We start from the raw sequence: 16,115 nt of genomic DNA on the forward strand, positions 1-16,115 counted from the left end.
CAATTGCTGCTATTAAGAATACTACTTTAGAGGTAGATTGGATGTACAGTTCAGGTAGACCAGTTGCCTAGTGTGCTTCAGACCCTGTATTCCTTCCCCAGCACTGCAAAGTAAATATTGTTTTAGCATAATTGGTGAGAGCTTTGTATATAACCTGTAATTTTATCTGTGCTTATTGTTTAGATTGTCTTTGTTTGTTGTAGCATGCATATATATGTATTCTTTATTTGAACTTAGTTGAAATTTATTATGATCCATGAATTAGAGAAGTCATTTAATTTGTATTTTTAAAATTTGTTATCTATTATGTATTTGAATATTGTATCTCTGTTTCAGAATATGGCATAAATATTTTCTTTCTCTTGTTTGTGTTTAATATCAGTTTAATGTGTTTAATTTCAATTTAAGTTTAATTTAATTCAATTTAATATATTTAATATCAATTTAATATTTCCTATGTCTCTTGATACTTTGGGCAATTTCCTAGTTTTTATTGACTTTTCTTTTTCTTTTTTGGCTGAAACTGTTCTTCTTTTTAGTACACTTTTTGGGTACTAATTTCAATAGGCTTTTTGCGTTTTAAAAGGATTTATTTTTCTGGATTGGGGATTTAGCTCAGTGGTAGACGCTTGCCTAGCAAGCACAAGGCTCTAGGTTCAATCCTCAGCTCAAAAAAAAAAAAAAAGATCTGGCTCCCTCTTCTCACCTGCAGGGATACATGCAAACAGAACACTATACACATAATAAATAAATCTTTAAAAAAAAGATTTATTTTTCTTTTCTGTGTATGAATGTTTTACCTGCATACATCATATGCCCACAGAGGCTAGAAAAGGGCACCAGAGTCCTTGGAACTTGAGTTAGCAGAGGATTGTGAGCCAACATGTGGGTGCTGGGACTTGAACCCAGGTCCTCTGAAGGAACAGCACATGTTCTTGACTGCTGAGCCATCTCTGCAGTCCCATTTCTTAAAGATTTATTTATTTTTATTTTCTGTGTTTTGCGTGCATGCATGCCTGTGCACCTCAGAAGGCAAAACATGGCATCACATCCCCTGGTACTGGAGTTACAGACTGTGAGCTGCCATGTGGGTGCTGGGAACCAAACTTGGGTTCTCTGGAAGAGCAACAAATGCTCCTACACAATCTCTCCAGCCGTTCCCCCTTGCATTTTAAGTGAACTCACGTTTATTTTTGTTTTCAAATTGTTGTAATATTTTCTGCTTTAAATAAATTAAGCATACTCATTTTCTATTTTTTGACTTCTCAGTTTTAATGTCAGCCATCCTCCAGTGTCAAAAATCTATGTGTTGCTTTGGCTCACTTACTAATCATAGTGATTTGTTTCTATGCATGTTCTAAAATTTAGATTGAATGCATGTTCAGTCAGGACAATTGCATGTAAATCCTCTAAATCCCAGCTAAGCATCAGTCCGTCCATAGAGAATGTCTATTAGTTTGTCTGTTAGATCTGAAATGGCTTTAGGTTAATGTCTCTTTTAAGGGATGCCTGCCCACACTGGTCATATGAACATCAAACTTACCTTAGAAAGACATGTTTCTTCATCATTCACAAACCAAGTGACACATGCTATTTCCTTTTCTCTTGCTGTTTCTAGGTGGACTTACATAGAGTAAACAGTCCTTTGAGGGGTCCTACATTATGTAAGGGTGACTCAGTCCAATTCCCTACGTTTTGTGAACTCAAAATTCTTATAAACCCAGGATCTAGGTTACAGGGTTCACAAATGCTGTTTCAATGATCACCCCCAAAGCTTGATTCTTTATTTTAGGGCCCATGGGGATTGTCTTTAAATTTTTGAGAAATTACTTACATATTAGAAAGTTACACTTTCCTAACTTAGTGAGAGGTTTTTGCTGTTTTGTAGGGAGAAATTTTTCAAGATGGGTTCCCTCCAATATAGCAAGTCAAGGAGTACCTCCATTTTAATCCATAAACCTTTTGCTAGAAGTCTTTATAAGTTGCATTTCACTCTAGTTACCTCCATCTTAAAGTTAAAGGTGAATTATTATTATTTATTATTATTATTATTATTATTATTATTATTATTAGCTGCACTTTGATTTCTGAATGAGCCTCACATATCCTCATGAATTTTTTTATTTCCTGTGTTTTCCTAGTTTTGACATCTCTTAAAAAGCAGTATTTTTTTGGGGGGGCGGGGGGTTGAGACCGGGTGAAGGATACTAATTTCTTCCTGGATAAATCTTTAAAGGTCCTAAGTCAGATGAGACCTTTGTCCTCAGATGGCAATCTTACCTGCTTGTCTCCTGCGCATGGTCCCATAGGCCGTACCTTTCTTACTATTTTCTTTCCCTGACTTCCAAGCTGCTTTAGTGTTCCAGTTTGGGCCCTCCAAACCTCAGTCTTCGGGGACAGCTTGCCACATCTGCCTGCCTCTCACTCATTGCTCTCTTCAGCCTTTCTTAGACTGTCTTCTGTGTCTGCCCAGGGTCCCTGCTGTTTTTATCTGTTATCTATAGTCTGCACACCTTCCGTCTCTCCCGCCGAGGACTCACACGTGCAAGCACCACACAGCCTTCATTTGGCAACTCTGCCAGTTTTTCAGGAATATGGAGCTGTAATCTCCTTTTCTAGACTATCACAGCGGAAGTTATCTGTAGTTAAGGTACAGCAGTGATACCAGAAAAGTCCCCAAATGACCCAGTCTTCTTACATTTAAATGTTAACAGTGAGTGATTTCACCCTTGAAGAAACATAATGTTATATTCTGAAGATAGTGTTAAAAGTTATAACCTGGAAGGTCTTTAGTCATGACTGCATTCTGGTAAGACGGGAAAAATCTGTTTGGATGCTAAGAACATATTGTTGTACATATATGTACATTAAAATGTGATTACTGTATGCTGTTAACAATTATATATCCCTGCGTACTTTCTGCATATTTTACTTACTGAAATGAAATCTTTTTGTTTGTGTGTTTTTGCTAGATTTCCTTCTTTAATCGGATGTCATTGACAGGTCAGAAAATGATGCAAAATACTAATGATCCACTCCCAGAGATAAAGCCAATAGGAGACCAAATAGCCTTACAAAGTGATAAGAAAGATGCCAACCAGAACCACATGGGTCAAAATCTTCGGGATACTGCAACACCAAGTATGGAGGGAAAGTCCAAATCCTGTACAATACTATAAATGTATGTTTATGTTTCCGTGGTCACCGAGCACATTTGTTCTTCATACTTGAAAAATGTTATGACTTCTGAAGGAAATTTCCTGATAACACTGTTAAAAAAGATAAAATTAATGTTTGGCTTGGTTTGAACAGTATGAACAGATTTAATATTTATTTATACTAATATTAATGAGCAGTTTCCAAAATACTTGTACCTCCAACCCTCCTTGAAGTGTTCTGGCCTTAACTGTTCAGTGTTGCACAAAACAGTATATTTTTATATTTGAAAGCTGAATGAAGATATTTCATAGTTTTGCTAACACAGTTATCATCCTTTGTAATTTCCTAAGATGATGTTTACGATCTTAAAACACTGGAACAGTTTTGAATATATTTACATCATTTAAAAACAGGCAAAATTGTGATGAACTTACTTTAATAAATTATAACTGGTTGGTTCTGCTATTAAAATGGAGAAGGTACTTGGATTTATCAATAAGGGGCAAAAAAAAAACCATCTAATTTTAAAAACCAAAGGAGGAGGCTGCAGAGATGGGGCATTTGATGCTCTTACACAGGACTGGAGTTTGGTTCCCAGCCCAGACATAGGGTTTACAACTGCCCATAACTCCAGTTCCAGGAGATCTGATGCCCGCTTCTGATCCCTGCAGGTGCCAGGCAGGCACATGATACACAGACATACATGTAGGCAAAACAATCTAAAAAATCAAAGGGCACAAAATATCTTCAATCCTTAACAAAGGTGTGTTGCCACCCTGAGCCCCCCAAACATTCTGGCTTGCTCATTTCAGCTGTCGAGCCATTTAATGACAAGGGCTGCCTCGTGACCTGAGCAACCACGACGCTCTGATGAGAGCTTTGCTTCCTTGCTTACACTGTGTGTTTTTAAAAACTGAAGGGCACTCACGTCCCCCGTCCTCCCTTGTAACTGAAGCATGTCGCTCTTCAGCTGCAGTGACCATTGTCCTATTTAAACAAAGAAAACAGAACCCTGTCTTTGTGTTTCTACCTACAGGGTAAAGACACAGTATTAATCCAGAGTGGACATGGCTTTAAAATCCTAAAAGATAGTTTTCAGACTAGATATTACACTTAGTAGATTTCTTATTTCATTAAAGGCAAATACAATTTCAAAACTTGAGTTGCTGCAGCTATAGTACCAGTACAATATTGCAGAAGTATCTGAAGCATAAAGTGTAAGAGCTGAGTGGGGGTAAAACTCAGAAATGCTGCTTAGACATGCTGTTTGTAGTAGGTAGAATTCTAAGGTGACTCCCGAGATTGACATTGGTGCCAAGTCCCTTGACCAGTCCCTTCCCTCAGAGTCTGGGTGAAAGCAGTGACTGTGATAGGATGTCAGTCCCTTGCTTGTGTTACCAGGGCCTCTTACGAAGATTCTGCAGATGTAATGAGAGTTCATAGTCACTTGACTGTAAGTTAGACTTGCCAAAGGAGTTCATCAGGTGAACCTCGTCAAAGAGTCCCGTGAGGCCAGACACAGAAGCAGTCAGAACAGTTCAAAGGAACAGAGGTCCTGTTGTCCTAGAAAACACCGACCGCCATCTTTGTGGAGAACACATTATACCAGAGTATGGGACAGCCTCGGGGATCTGAGCACTTGTCATTCTGCAAAGTTGGAATTCTACCCCAAACCAGTGAGCCTAGGAGAACAGCACCGTTCTCAGATGAGATCCAAGCCCTGGCTGGCACATTGGCTGCAGCCTTTGAGACTGAGCAGAAGACCCAGCAGACCAGTGCCCACACTCCTGATCATCAAAATCAGGAGACACTAGGTACATGTCAGGAGTTTTCATCTACTAAATTTGTGGTGACTGTCTTTAAAATTTTATAATATTACTGTGTGTGTGTGTGTGTGTGTGTGTGTGTGTGTGTGTGTGTGTGTGTGTGTAAACTTAGAAAGGGCTAAACCATAGTTACATACCAAATTTGGTCAGTCAGCCTGTGACCTCTGGTTGTTTTTTTTTTGTTTTTTTTTTCTCTGTTTTAAGTAAAGTACATTGCTTTGGTAAGAGAAAATAAGTTTATAAGGAAATCATGTTGAAATAATTAGGCCTTAGATTTATCTTGGATATAATAATCACTAATTTAACATTAAGTTTGAATCAGGAAATTATAATGTAATAACTAACTAGAAAAATTATGATTCACCTGCAATAATTTCAAATTTTTCAATGCATAATATGTATAGTGAGTTCCTGGCCAGTCAGGACTATATATAAATAGTGATACTCTACTCCATACCAAACAAAAGGAAGCAAATGAAGATGCAACACCCATAAAGTCTCACCAACATGACTGCCCAATGTGAGCTGAACAAGGAGGACACCAGTGAACATGGCAGACTGCACAGGAGAAAAACCTGTGAGGCCTCAGCCCTGCACAAAGTACTGTAGGCAACTGAGGAACGCTGTGAGTGAGAGAGGTGGCCCTCCTCGGGGAAGAGCAGCAGCACACCAAATGGTTGTCCAGTGCCAAACAGTCAGCCCTGAAAACACACATACAAGAAACATTATATGGACTGAACAAGTTCTATTTAGTATATACATATATATAAGTATATATACATATGCATACAATAACAATTAGTGGAAAAAGAGGCTGTGAATTTGCAGGAGAGTAGGGAGGGGTAAATGGGAGAACTTAGAAGGAGAAAAAGGAAGGGAGAAATAGTGTAATTAAATTATGATCTCAAAAATAAAATAAAGTTTTTAAAAATCAAGAAAATAATGTAATGACTTTTAAATGTGCTAAAACAACTGCTAAACTAAAATTCTATAGAGAAAATTTGTTTTGTAAATGTGAATAGAGACATTTTAAGATAAAAGGTGAGATTTATCTATAGCAAGTTCACACTAAAGTGATAATAAATATTCTTGTGCTCCCAAGGAGGATTAATGCCCTTCCCCTGAGGACATTAGCAACACTTGGGAAGGCAGAGAGAGGAAGATGCTCTGCATCCACTGAGTACTGGTGGAGATGCTGCAAAGCAGCCCACCCCAAACACAATTCTCTCCAAAACATCAGTAATACTCACATTTCAAATAACCTGTCCTAGTGAAAACAAGTCAGGTTACCACAGAAAACATTTAAATATTTTATATGCTTATGTGATTGCTTCATTCACAATCCCCAGACCCAGAAAGGACCCAACAACCTTCAACAGTGAATGAAAAGCAAAATGTAGCAGGTCCATAGAGCAGAATACTTCACTATAAAAAGACATACACTTGCTATATGCACCCACCCATTCAAGTGAATATGAAAAGTATGCTGGCCTAAAGAAACCTGTCTCCACAGGTTACCTACTATATGATTCTGTTTCTGTGGCGTTATCCCAGATACAAATCTGTAACAATGAGAAACAAACCATGATTAAAGGGGGCTAAGGGTGAGACTTCAAAGAGCACTGGACAGTATTTTGGTGAAACTAGTCCCTATTCTGACCTGGCTGGTTACTGTATGAAACTAAAATGTGTGCAGTTTGTAAACTATAAAGCTAAACTGGTCTATGGGATTACATGTTGATTTAGAAATCTATAAAACAATTAAATAACTCAGTTCAGTAAAGTAAATCAAATGGATCCAAAGCAATGAGGTAAGAGCCATTAAACTTGTGGAAGCGACAAGCATCTAGGCCTTGCTTGATTCTGATCTAGTAGGTCAAATGAAGTCATTTAGGGAATGTGTTCTTTGTATTAGCTTCTTCTGATGCAGCAATGTGAATCAAGAATCACCATGAGCTTACAGAATGATGTGTCTCACAAGCTGACTCCTAATAATTAACAAAATGTGAATGTTATTTCCCATGAAAAACAATTGTTGCATTAATGTATGTTGTTTAGATGCTGTAACAAAGTATTTCCAAATCTGAGTTGTTTAACATTGTAAAATTTAAAATGTGGAATGTCATAATTCACCAAAGGTAAGAGCATGGCCTTGTTATTCAGGAACCTGGACTCTGTTCATCCAGTAACTTTGGCATTTTAATTGAGCTTAATCTACAGGCCTCAAAATAGCATGTGTACTTTTATTCACATTCCATGGAAATGTGCCCAACATTCTGCATGGAAACTCAGAAAATGTAGACTCATTTGTGAGTTCAGGAAGACAAAAAAAATGTCATGATTAAATATTCTTACTCTATGTGCCAGTGAAAAGTGAATTCATGTGCTTTCACAATAAGCTGAATAAAGTAGTACAAAATTCTCATTTTATATAAATTTTATGCTATAAATTTCATTTTAAATGACAAAACATAAAATAGTTCATTTCCAAAGCATAATTGTATTGTTGTAGCTTTCCTCAAATTTGATTCGGAGATGTCTCTGGAGAATGACTGTAGCAAAGATGGCCATGGTTGTGTAGAGTGTGCCTTCCACTGGATTCTTCCTCCTTGACCATGTGTTGTCCCCCTAGAAGCTTGTTTATACTAGTAGTTATATTTGTGGCTCTTGTCTGACCTGTGTCTTACCTATAACAAGAAAGCCACACTTTTCGAGAGCCTTGAACCTAGAAAGTGTTTGGGCAAGGTGTGTGGCCTGGTGAGGCACAGAAGAGGCAAGAAGCCAGAGCACATAGCGCGTCACTTACAAACCCTACAGAGAAGAGGGCAGCACACCTTCCATGGCAGTGGGGGAGTGGCCATCCAAAGCATATGTTTTGCTAGCAATGAGGGAGAGAGAAAGGAACCTAAGGACCACAGCCTTTATTGGGATCAAAAAATTTATCACCAATGCAGTTTTCCCAAAGAGATGTGATGGGTGGGGGTGAGTAGACTCAAATTCTTTGGAGTCCCACAGTGGCTGAGCTGATCCCTGTAGCCTATCTGCACAGTTCCTGTCCTACTGGGTAGGGTACGTGGGTTAATAGAGCCATTCAGCAGCTACGTCTAGATGCCTCATAAACAACAGCTGTGTAAGGCAGCTATCTGGGGTAGCTACCCTGAGAAGCTCAATGAGGTAGATTGGAAAAGTTTGAGATTGGGAGGTCTGAAGCCTACTAACATACTAACATAACCCCTGATTAAGTGAAACCTTTTACCTGAAAGGGTTTTTTGTTTGTTTGTTTTTCCAGCTGTTTTGCTCTGGGTAGTCAATGAATATCCAAACAGATATGTTTCCACCCTCTCTACCCCCCACACTGAAAATTATCCCACTCATTACTATTATAGTATGTGAAAATACCCCTAACATAAAACATGGATCATATGTCTTAGTGCATACAATAAATTGGACGTGGTTGATAGGATGAGCATCTCAGTGATACCCCAAGAAAATACTTTGAGTATCCTTTCCTTTATTCTTCACTCTCTACTGAACATCATAAAAAACAATTCTTGGGCTTGTCTGGGAATGTTGTGAAAAACATGTTGGGAGCAGGAGTGAGAAGATGAGGAGAGCCGGTCCTGGAAATTGACTATGCTCTACCAAGGAGGAAGGGGATAATAGTCTATTCTCTGATAATTAGAACATCCTGTAGCTTCTCTTGGCTTCAACAGACAGCATCCGCATCGATTTGAAAACAGAGTTTATACGTGTATTCCAGGTTGAAAAGAGAATGGAAGGAAAGCATGCTCCACCCCCAACTGCCTCGGTTCCTTTATCAGCTCCTCCAGAAGCTGGGGAAATGACTTTCAACATTTTTTCATTGGCAGGAACATGGTTACATTTCTACAGGGGAAGCCAGAAAATGTAGTCTCTTGTCTTGGAAGCAGTGTCCCTAATTAAAAATAAGGGATTTGTGTATTTATTTAGTGTCAGAAATCAAAACCACTGTCTCTGCATGTACTCCACCACTGAGCTGCACTGCCAGCCCTTTAAGACTGTTATTAAACTGAAGTCTTTGTCTTACTGATCTTTATGCTTAAAAAAAAATCCACAGGTGTATGCGGTGACACACACCTTTTATTCCAGCACCCTGAAGACCAAGGCAGGATGGTTGTTAGTGCAAAACAAACATCTGGGTCACACATCAAGACCTTGCCAAAAACAAAACAAAACAAAACACCTCATTGGTTTGATTTTAAGCTGAAAACTTAGGGAAAGAATGAGGAAGGGGAAATATTTTTTTTTTCCTATGGGGCATACTAGAAACGAGAAGTCTCCTTTCAAACAACTAATGAATGATAGAATCCATGGTTATCACATACTAAAGAGTCCCCTCTCTCACACACATGTGCATGCTACAGACCTTGGAAAGAATCCAGATGTGAGACTGGAAGATGCAGACTTCTGATTTGGACTATTTTGAAAAACCAGTCTTTCCACCTTAGGCTTGAAAGCCATCTGATAGTAAAGACAAATTAGGTTCATTCCTGTTTATGATTAAACCTCTGTTTCTCTAGGACTGGGCTATGCCTCATCTGTCACCTTAACTACAAATAGTTCTGCACTGCCTGTTCAGGGAATGGCAATGGTGTCTTTGTTTCAAAGGGTTCTGTGACCACCTATGACTACCTTGTTATGCCCACTTTGCAACCACATCTTTGCTTCAGGAGGTTGTTATGACTAACTTGTTATGTTTATGTTCTGCTCCTGTAACTCCACCTATTTTGCCTGCCAAGTCCCCCATTTAGAAACCCCCTACCGCTGAGCTATAAAAACTGTCTTCTTCACGTCCAATGCTGACCTCTCAAACCCTGACTTGGAGGAGGCAGCCTGTATCCATGAATAAAAAAGCTTGTTTAATTAATTGCTTGTTTTAATTTGGCCATGATGATTTGATTTGAGTCAGTGGGCTTTCTCCCCTCATCCTTGGAATTAACAATATCATTGGACTTCTCTTTATTTGATGGAAGAAATGGGAGAGACCTAGCCATATCTATGTTACCAAAAGCGAGAAGGGCCCCATAAAACCATTCTGAACCAGTTTGGTCGTGCCTAATTGTGGGTCTGCAGTTCTAAGCCCCCAAAAAGCACTGAATGCAGTAAAGAAGAAAATGCATTCAGTCAAGTCGGTTGTAAAAATTTGCCAAATATAAACTCTGATCCTAAGCATTCAATTATACACAAATGCACATCACACACACACACACACACACACACACACACACCCCTAATGAAAATTAACCCCAGATCTAGAGCTGAGCCTGATAAAGCAGAATACACTTGCATGAATACTTTGATTTTTATCTATCATACGTGGAGGAAAAAGCCTTCTTCGTACCCACACGGCAGGTTTGATTTGATATTCTTCTATTTTTATAGTGATACCAGGAGTTGAACCTAAGGCCTAGCAAATGCTAGATGCATGCTTTACCACTGAACCGCATGTCCCCTGTTCCGTGGAAGACTGTAGCCGACTTAGACTTACTTGTATTGTCCTCTAAGCTGTTTGGGTGTTTCTCTGATTATTCGCAGAGGTGAACACATCTTTTATCCAGCTGAGGAATCCTGTGTCGATGACATATTTGCACACAGAGTGTCAGGCAGTGCACAGGCTGTTGCACAGCTGGCTGAACTGTGCTCCACTGGCAGTGTATCCTTGCCCAAGGCCCCAGCAGCAGGGCCCTGGTCCTGAGGGGAACCACCTTTCAGGACATAACTACCACACACTGCAGGACTGGCTCTAGTGAGCTGCCATCCTTGGGAACATGCTTCATCAACATGACACAAGCTGATAATCAGGCATCGGTTGCTAAAGACGGGCCAGGTAGTCCGCGATTGGCTGAAACTCAGGGTCTAGATAGATGGTCTATGATCTGAGACTTGCTGTTGTAGGATGGGAAATGGACCATAAATCTTCCTGTCAAGAGCACTGACAGAGCCGCCGCTTTTAATGTCACTGTCAACATGACGAGCCAGACACCTTGGAACTCTCTTCTTTTTTAAGATTGCTTTATTTTCCTGTGTGTGTGTGTGTGTGTGTGTGTGTGTGTGTGTGTGTGTGTGTGTGTACCTGCATGAGTTTACATGCACCATGTGCTTGCAAGAACTGCTGGTACAGGCAGTTGTGAGCTGCTTGATGTGGGTGCTGGGAATTGAACTCGAGTCCTTTGAAAGAGCAATTAAACACTCTTAACTGCTGAGCTGTCTCTCCAACTCCAACTTGGCCCTCTTGTTTGGATAATGAGTTTTGGTGGTTTCATTAAAAAGAAACGTTCCAAAATGGCTTCCTATCTATAGGGAAAATAAACTCTGTGTCCCTTCCCGCTCCCTGTACTTCTCACAGCTTTTGTACTCTATCCTGCCACAGACACCATTTTATCTTTAGGTCATTCTCCAGTCCCCTTTCCCCAAATCTCACTGTCAGGAGAACTTTGCCTGCACATACACATACCTGTTCTTACCAAACCCCTCATGTATATATTTGGGAAATGTTGAAGGTTTTATGTGGTGATATTTTATTTGTGCTCGAATAAATAAAGCTTACTTGGAGATCAGAGGATAAAACCAGCCACTATATTAAATATAGACATCAGGCAATGGTAGCACATGCCTTTAATACTAGCATTTGGGAGGCAGAGATTATTCTGGATCACTGAGTTCAAGGCCACACTGGGAACAGAGGCAGGCATGGTGGCACATGCCTTAAATTCCAATACTAGTTAACCATGGAGGTCTGGGGGTCTGTATAGACAGACAGGAAGTGACAGAGCTGGGCAGGAAGAGGAAGTGATGTAGCTGGGCAGAGAGAGGCAGTGAGATGGCAGGGACAGAAAGGATATAGGCGTGAGTATACAGGAAGTAGCTCTCTCTGGAAGTTGGTGAGATGAGGTTGGCTGTGGCTTGTCCTATTCCCCGATCTCTCAGTTTTTACCCCAATATCTGGCTCTAAGTTTTTTTTATTAATAAGACCATTTAGCAATTCATCTTACAGTTTTATTCTTTTTAATAGAGAGGAATATATTAACAGCGATAAAGTGATGATTGGTGCTCACAAGGCGAACATGATACTAAACGCTTTCTCCAGTGGGAAGCATTTATCAATGAGACTGCAGACTTGGCTTTGCCCATTCTTGACATCAAAATCTTTGCCTACAGACATTAGGCAGAGGTCTCCATCTCAATTATCTAGGTGCTGTAGAAAATGGAAAAAAAAAAACAGTTCTCCTAGACCCTAATGAGGCCCACTCAGGGTTCATACTGGTGTGTTTTATTTGAAATTGAAATCATGAGAATGGGCAGCAGCAGCATGTAGTTCTCAGTACTGTCTCTTTAGTAACTCCTTTAAATGTTCTCAACAATCCCATGGGGAAAGTTTTGTTATCCCCATGACTCACAGAGAGATGAGTAACTTGTGTAAGAACACACAATATATGGCTTTGTTTCTAATTTTAAGAAACTTCTTCTCTTAACCAGCACATTTTATGTTTTATGTTTCTCTCATGCTTTTCTCAGTGAAAATTTGATGATTATTGTAGCCTGAATTCTAATTGGTCTTAATAATAAAAACCCAGAGTCAGATATCAGGATGAAAGCTGAAAGATCAGAGAAAGAGAGCAGCTAGCCACTAGAAAGACTTCTTACCTCTAGGAATCCTCAGACTGAAAAGGGCCAGCCAGCTCCTGTCTCCCCCGCTGCCTTATCACTTCCTCTCTCCACCCAGCCAAATCACTTCCTGTTTCCTCCTCCCAAGTACTGGAATCAAAGACATGAGATCCCAAGAGCTAGGATTAAAGGTGTGTGCCACCACTGCCTTGCCTTCAGTGGCTAGCTCCACACTTTGATCTCCAAGCACAAACAAAATATCACCACCACCGATTATCCTTAGCCAGACATTGCTAAAGAATTTATCTTCATTTTGATCTTTTCTGGACTTAATTTGTGTTGTCAATTTCCAAATGATAAATCAACTTCAGAGTGTCACATTACCATCCCTGTTGGTATTTATTCAGCTAGGGTGTGTGTGATAGCAGCATATAAAAATGTAGCTAGCCCATCGCTACATTTCCCAGAATTTCTTTTCCTGTGTAATTAGTTTTTGTTTATAGTCAGACACATGAGGTGAACTTTTTATTTTTTTTTTGAGAATTTCACATGTGAGTACTGTATTTACATTAGTTCCTCCTCTTTCTCCTTCCTCAACTCCTCCCCATATCCCCCAATGCCTCCTCAAATTCATGACCTCTTACTCTTTAATTAATATTGCTACACATCACACATGAACAGTCACTGTTTTCTAAACATAAGTGTAAGGAGCTAGGCAATGCTGCAGGGTGTCTGTATTACTCCTGATATGCTAGCTTATTTTATTGACACAGGACAGAAGCAGCTAGGCCTGTGAAATCTTCAACTTCTTCATAACATCCTCAGCTTCCTTGAACCCTGAGTTAGACATGGTCAGTTCATAATCTTCAGTCTACCAATGTCTGCAGATGATCCACAGCATTGAAGCTGGGATTAATGTCTAAAACAGCATCTCTTGTTTGTCCTTATAGGTTTCACCTTGTTCCTGTTCTTTCTTATGTCACCTCTAAATTTTCTTTCTGATTTCTGGGCCCTGTTATCTAGAGGGACTTCAGAGTTGTCACCATATGCAGAGACAGTAAATGAGTATGTGGAACATCAAGGATGGGTGTCCGAGGTTTGCTATGACACATATAGTCACTCAATTACACAGGATGATAAAAATGTTGTTGGCATCTTGATACTGGGCTTCATCACTGCTAATTCAGGGAAACAGAATGACCATGGGGCTCTGAAATGCTTTGGCTTGAAAATGACTAGCAACCCACAGTTCTCCAGAATTTTCTTGAGTGAGAGCAGCAGGAAATATTAGTTGGAAGGATTTAGATTGTGGAGATAAACAGAAAATACAGGACAGCCTCGAGAGGGCCTGGAACCAATTCCAATGGGCCCTGTCTCTGCCCTAGGGTATTTATAGAGATGCCAAGGGGTAGAGCAAAAGACCTCCTCCCCCAGCACAGCCAAGTGCAGACCATCTCAGACATCTGCACTCTGGCCCCTGGTCCAATCATCCTCTCTATGCAGACCTGCTGGGTAAAGCCATGAGGAACCTGAAAATGAGCTCCCACATGTATCCATGCCTATTGGCCCATGCATTTAATCACGGTAATTAGGAATCTGAGGCAAGAGAGTGGAAGTTTAATGAGACTTGCCTGGGTTATGTAGTGAGTTCCAAGCCAACCTGATTTACATAGGATTTGCCTATCTCAAAATGAGTGGGTGAAGCCTGGCATAGTGGTGCATGCCTCTAATTCCAGCACTTGAGAGGCAGAGGCAGGAGGAGCTCTATGAGTTTGAGGCCACTATGGTCCATCTACGTAACAAGTTCAGGCCAGTCAGGGCTACATAGTAGAACCCTGTCTCAAAACACCAAAAAAAAATAATAAATAAATAAATAAATAAATAAACAAATAAAAGTGGATTGGGGTTAGAAAGATGGCTCAGTGAGTAAGAGCACTTGCCTCAGCATAAGAATAAGTATAAGAAACCAAGTTCAAATGCTCAGAACCCACATGAACACTTATGTATGGTTTCATATACGCTTGTATTCCTAGCACTGTGGGAACACAGAAAAAATAGTCACTAGGGCTTGGGAGCCAGACAGCCTAGCTTGCAGTTCAGTGATAGGCCCTGTCTCACAGGAATAAGACAGGATGTGAGAGCACAGGACACTGATAGCCTCCTTTGACATCCTTGTGTCTGTGGGCCTGAGCACCAGCACACACACATAAGCATATACAACACCTATTATGACATGAATACACACAAAAAACCCCTCCCCCCAAAGAAAATAACATTACTTCTTCAAACCCTTTGGGCACATTTATCTATAAAGGGTACTTGGAATATAAAGGAACACAGATATTCAATGAAGAGTAAATCTCTCTGCCACACTTCATATTACTCCCAGTAACCCTTGGTTCCCCCTTTCCCTGTAGTATATGTTATACTACATGCACTACTCCATCTTCATGTTTTTATTGAGCAGGTGCACACATTTCATAGCCACAGTAAGTGTTGGGAAATGGTTCCCAGGATATTCAGGTTATGGAATGTTGCCATTAGCCAAAGAGAAGGTCTGCACAAACATAAGATGATATGTGTATCCCTTGGGGGTGAACTTCCATTGGTCTCTGAATGACATCGGATTCTGTAAGTCATCTCCTTTGCTATAAAGTAGAAACAACTAATGCAGAATTATTATACACTCCAAAATGAAGTTATTCTGTGTAACACCACATTTTCCATTTAAATCTTCTCTGAATGATGTTCTTTCCTTACATTCCTTTATCCAGAGAAAAAGACTTCCAATAAATTATTTGAAAAAGAATATTAGATACTATTTCCAGAAAGCCTAATCGGAAACATTCCCACATATAAACTGCATTCTGCCATCCCGTAAGAGAATACATAAAGTACCACCTAGTAAACGAATCTGGCTCATATTTTTTCATCTCTGGGTGATGCATGGATGTCTTTACAGTAGAACCATTCTTGCTTTTTCCTGGTCCAGAAAGCAAAGAAGAAGAACAAATTATCTGGTCTTCCTCTCCATCACATACTTGCAAAATGGTAGCAGTAAACATTGTCCCTACTAGACAAGGAAAAGGACGCAGAACAACCATTAGATATAGCACTTCCCAAATCGTACCCTGCAGATAAGTGGAGGCACTTTTGGTGTAAGTGAAGAAAATTCTGGGGCTGGAGAGATGGCTCAGAGGTTAAGAGCACTGACTGCTCTTCCAGAGGTCCTGAGTTCAATTCCCAGCAACCACATGGTGGCTCACAACCACCTGTAATGAGATCTGGTGCCCTCTTCTGGCCTGCAGTCATACATGCTGTATACATAGTAAATAAATAAATCTTAAAAAAAAAAGAAAGAAAGAAAGAAAATTCTGAATCAGGCCCTAACATCAGAGAAAATCCTATTACACACCGATCTTTATGGTCCTTAGATCTTCCTTCTATTCTGCTCTTTGTCATGCATAGATTAGTTATTGAAGGTCA

General features: G+C 39.9%; 1 protein-coding gene across 5 annotated transcripts in view; it reads left to right on the forward strand.

The window, feature by feature from the left end:
- Rpgr (retinitis pigmentosa GTPase regulator) overlaps positions 1-3,634 on the forward strand; it is a 47,448-nt gene extending 43,814 nt beyond the window's left edge. For all 5 annotated transcript variants that reach the window (XM_037199303.1, XM_028881422.2, XM_028881419.2 and 2 more), the window contains one exon: positions 2,973-3,634. In XM_037199303.1, coding sequence (XP_037055198.1) covers positions 2,973-3,179 — 207 coding nt within the window. In that variant the 3' untranslated portion in view covers positions 3,180-3,634. The remainder of the gene's footprint in view (positions 1-2,972) is intronic.
- Positions 3,635-16,115: the final 12,481 nt, after the last annotated feature.

The sequence above is a fragment of the Peromyscus leucopus genome, chromosome X (genome assembly GCF_004664715.2).
Source record: "Peromyscus leucopus breed LL Stock chromosome X, UCI_PerLeu_2.1, whole genome shotgun sequence".
NCBI classification, from domain to species: domain Eukaryota; kingdom Metazoa; phylum Chordata; class Mammalia; order Rodentia; family Cricetidae; genus Peromyscus; species Peromyscus leucopus.